Source organism: Orcinus orca, chromosome 20, assembly GCF_937001465.1.
Source record: "Orcinus orca chromosome 20, mOrcOrc1.1, whole genome shotgun sequence".
Taxonomy (NCBI): domain Eukaryota; kingdom Metazoa; phylum Chordata; class Mammalia; order Artiodactyla; family Delphinidae; genus Orcinus; species Orcinus orca.
This window is the reverse complement of record NC_064578.1, coordinates 46,248,477-46,250,289: the sequence shown is the minus strand read 5'-3', so window position 1 is coordinate 46,250,289 and position 1,813 is coordinate 46,248,477. Positions and strand designations below refer to the sequence as shown.

Here is a 1,813-nt window from a genome sequence, read left to right as displayed (position 1 = left end):
AAATTAGCTGAGCCCACTCAGATTTCTGACCTGCAGAAACGTAAGATAATGAATTTGTGTTGTGATGCTCAGTTTGTGAGAATTTGTTATGGCAGCAAAGAAAAACCAACACACACACACACACACACACACAAACCCACACACACACACACACACACAGTCCCACACCACAAAGAGCATCTTTTCTTCATCGTTTATTTGTACAGTTTTTATAAAAAGTAGAAAAATAAACATTTTATGGGGTCTGAGCTTGAGAAATTACACACATAAATATAAAAATAGTGATTTGGAGGCAATAAATTAAAAAAGGGTTTTGACACATAAATAATATCGAAGATGCTGAGACACATTGCAGGTGGGTCTCTGGGGTCAGACACACTGGTCTCCACTGGCAACACATTTCAGGTCCCGGGTGAGGAGGCGGAAGAGGTTGAACACGACAGAGGCTTCGAGGCAGTCCCGGGACTCCTGGGGGCAGAGGGGGATGGCTCAGTAGCTCCCACGTCTGGGCTCCCAGCTGAGCCCAGCCATCGGTTTCCCCTCCCCGGTCACTCACCTTCTTCGGGGCCTCCTGGAGCCGGTGCAGCCAGTGGTGGAGGCGGTCCCGGGGCCTGGGGCCTGCTGTGGGCCGAGCTGGGACCTGTGGGCAGAGGAGGGTGGTGTTGAGGGTGTGAGGCAGGGCCTGGGACAGAGGGGCACGTACAGGTGGCCAGAGCCCAGACGCGGCCCGGGTGCCCCGAGCGCTCACACAGGCCTGGAGCTTGGAGTGGATGTGGTGCAGCGTGTGAAGGGGCTGGTCCAGGATGTGATCCAGGGATGAGTTAGCCGTGGCCTCCAGGACATTCCGTGTCAGGGCCAGCTCTGCCTCCAAGGCCACGGGGCGCTCCCACACCTGAGGAGGAGACAGAAGACAGGTGAGAGTTGCACGTGAGAGAGAACAGGCGAGGAGGCACAGGTGAGGGGGACAGAGGAAGGGACAGTGGAAGGTGAAAGTCGGGGTCAGGTGAGAGCCGATGTGGTTGGCTGAGGGGAAGGGGTCAGGGGACGGGTGGGGAGGGCAGGGAGAGAAGGACGTGAGGGAAGGAGGAGGTGAGGGGCCACCTGCAGAGCAGGAGCAGGGCGAGCAGGTGAGGGCAGGCGGGCCTGACTCTCCCAACTCACCTGCAGCTGCCTCAGGTCCCGGGTCCTGGGGAAGAGGCGGGAGCTGCAGTTCCAGTCCTTCTGCAAGAGCGACTCTTCCTGGAGAGCAAGGGCAAGGTCAGCCCATGGGGGGAGGGACAGAGGGAAGACCCCAGGGAGACTGGAGGATGGCCAACAACAGGAGGACGGGAGGTTGACTTCCAGAAGGACCGCAGAGGCAGGTCCACCGCAGGAGGACAGGAGATCGCCCACCGCGGGGAGGGTGGAGGTCAGCCCAGTGCGGGGAGGGCAGGCCCACCTTCAGCCCAGGTAGCCTGGGAGCGCACAGAGGGAGGGGTGGAGGGTCGCCCACTGCAGGAGGGGTCGGGAGAGACTCACAAAGGCATCCTTGGCCCTCTTGAAGGCCTGCAGCTCTTGTGGGGACAGAGACTTGAACTGGGCCATGTGGCAGCCCCTTGCACCTGGGAGGGCCCCGAGGGGTGAGGGCACAGGAACCGCTCCTGTCCTGCTCGGCGCCACAGTCAGCAGCACCAGCAGCAGCCTGCAGCCGGGGGCCACGTCTGTGTTAAGGAAGGACAGAAGGTGAGGGGAGGGAGGGCGTCGCGGGGGGGAGGGGGAGGCTCTGGGGAGGCGAGGGTCCCAGACAATGATGTAGAGGCTGACCCAGCTTCAT

The 1,813-nt window shown here is 60.2% G+C and overlaps 1 protein-coding gene across 1 annotated transcript; it reads right to left on the bottom strand.

Moving 5' to 3' along the window:
- Positions 1 to 369: 369 nt before the first annotated feature.
- On the bottom strand, positions 370 to 1,813 carry LOC125962636 (interferon lambda-3-like). The gene is made up of 6 exons (XM_049702755.1): positions 1,804 to 1,813; positions 1,519 to 1,700; positions 1,162 to 1,239; positions 749 to 892; positions 557 to 640; positions 370 to 468 (listed from the first exon to the last, which is right to left on the bottom strand). Exons 1-6 carry the CDS (start codon positions 1,811 to 1,813, stop codon positions 370 to 372), a joined length of 597 nt encoding a protein of 198 aa, XP_049558712.1.

Coding starts and splice junctions, on each gene's coding strand:
- LOC125962636 (XM_049702755.1), bottom strand. Junction 893..1,161: donor GGGACCTGAGGCAGCTGCAG/GTGAGTTGGGAG, acceptor TCTCCTCCTCAG/GTGTGGGAGCGCCCCGTGGC. Junction 469..556: donor TCCAGGAGGCCCCGAAGAAG/GTGAGTGACCGG, acceptor CTCTGCCCCCAG/GAGTCCCGGGACTGCCTCGA.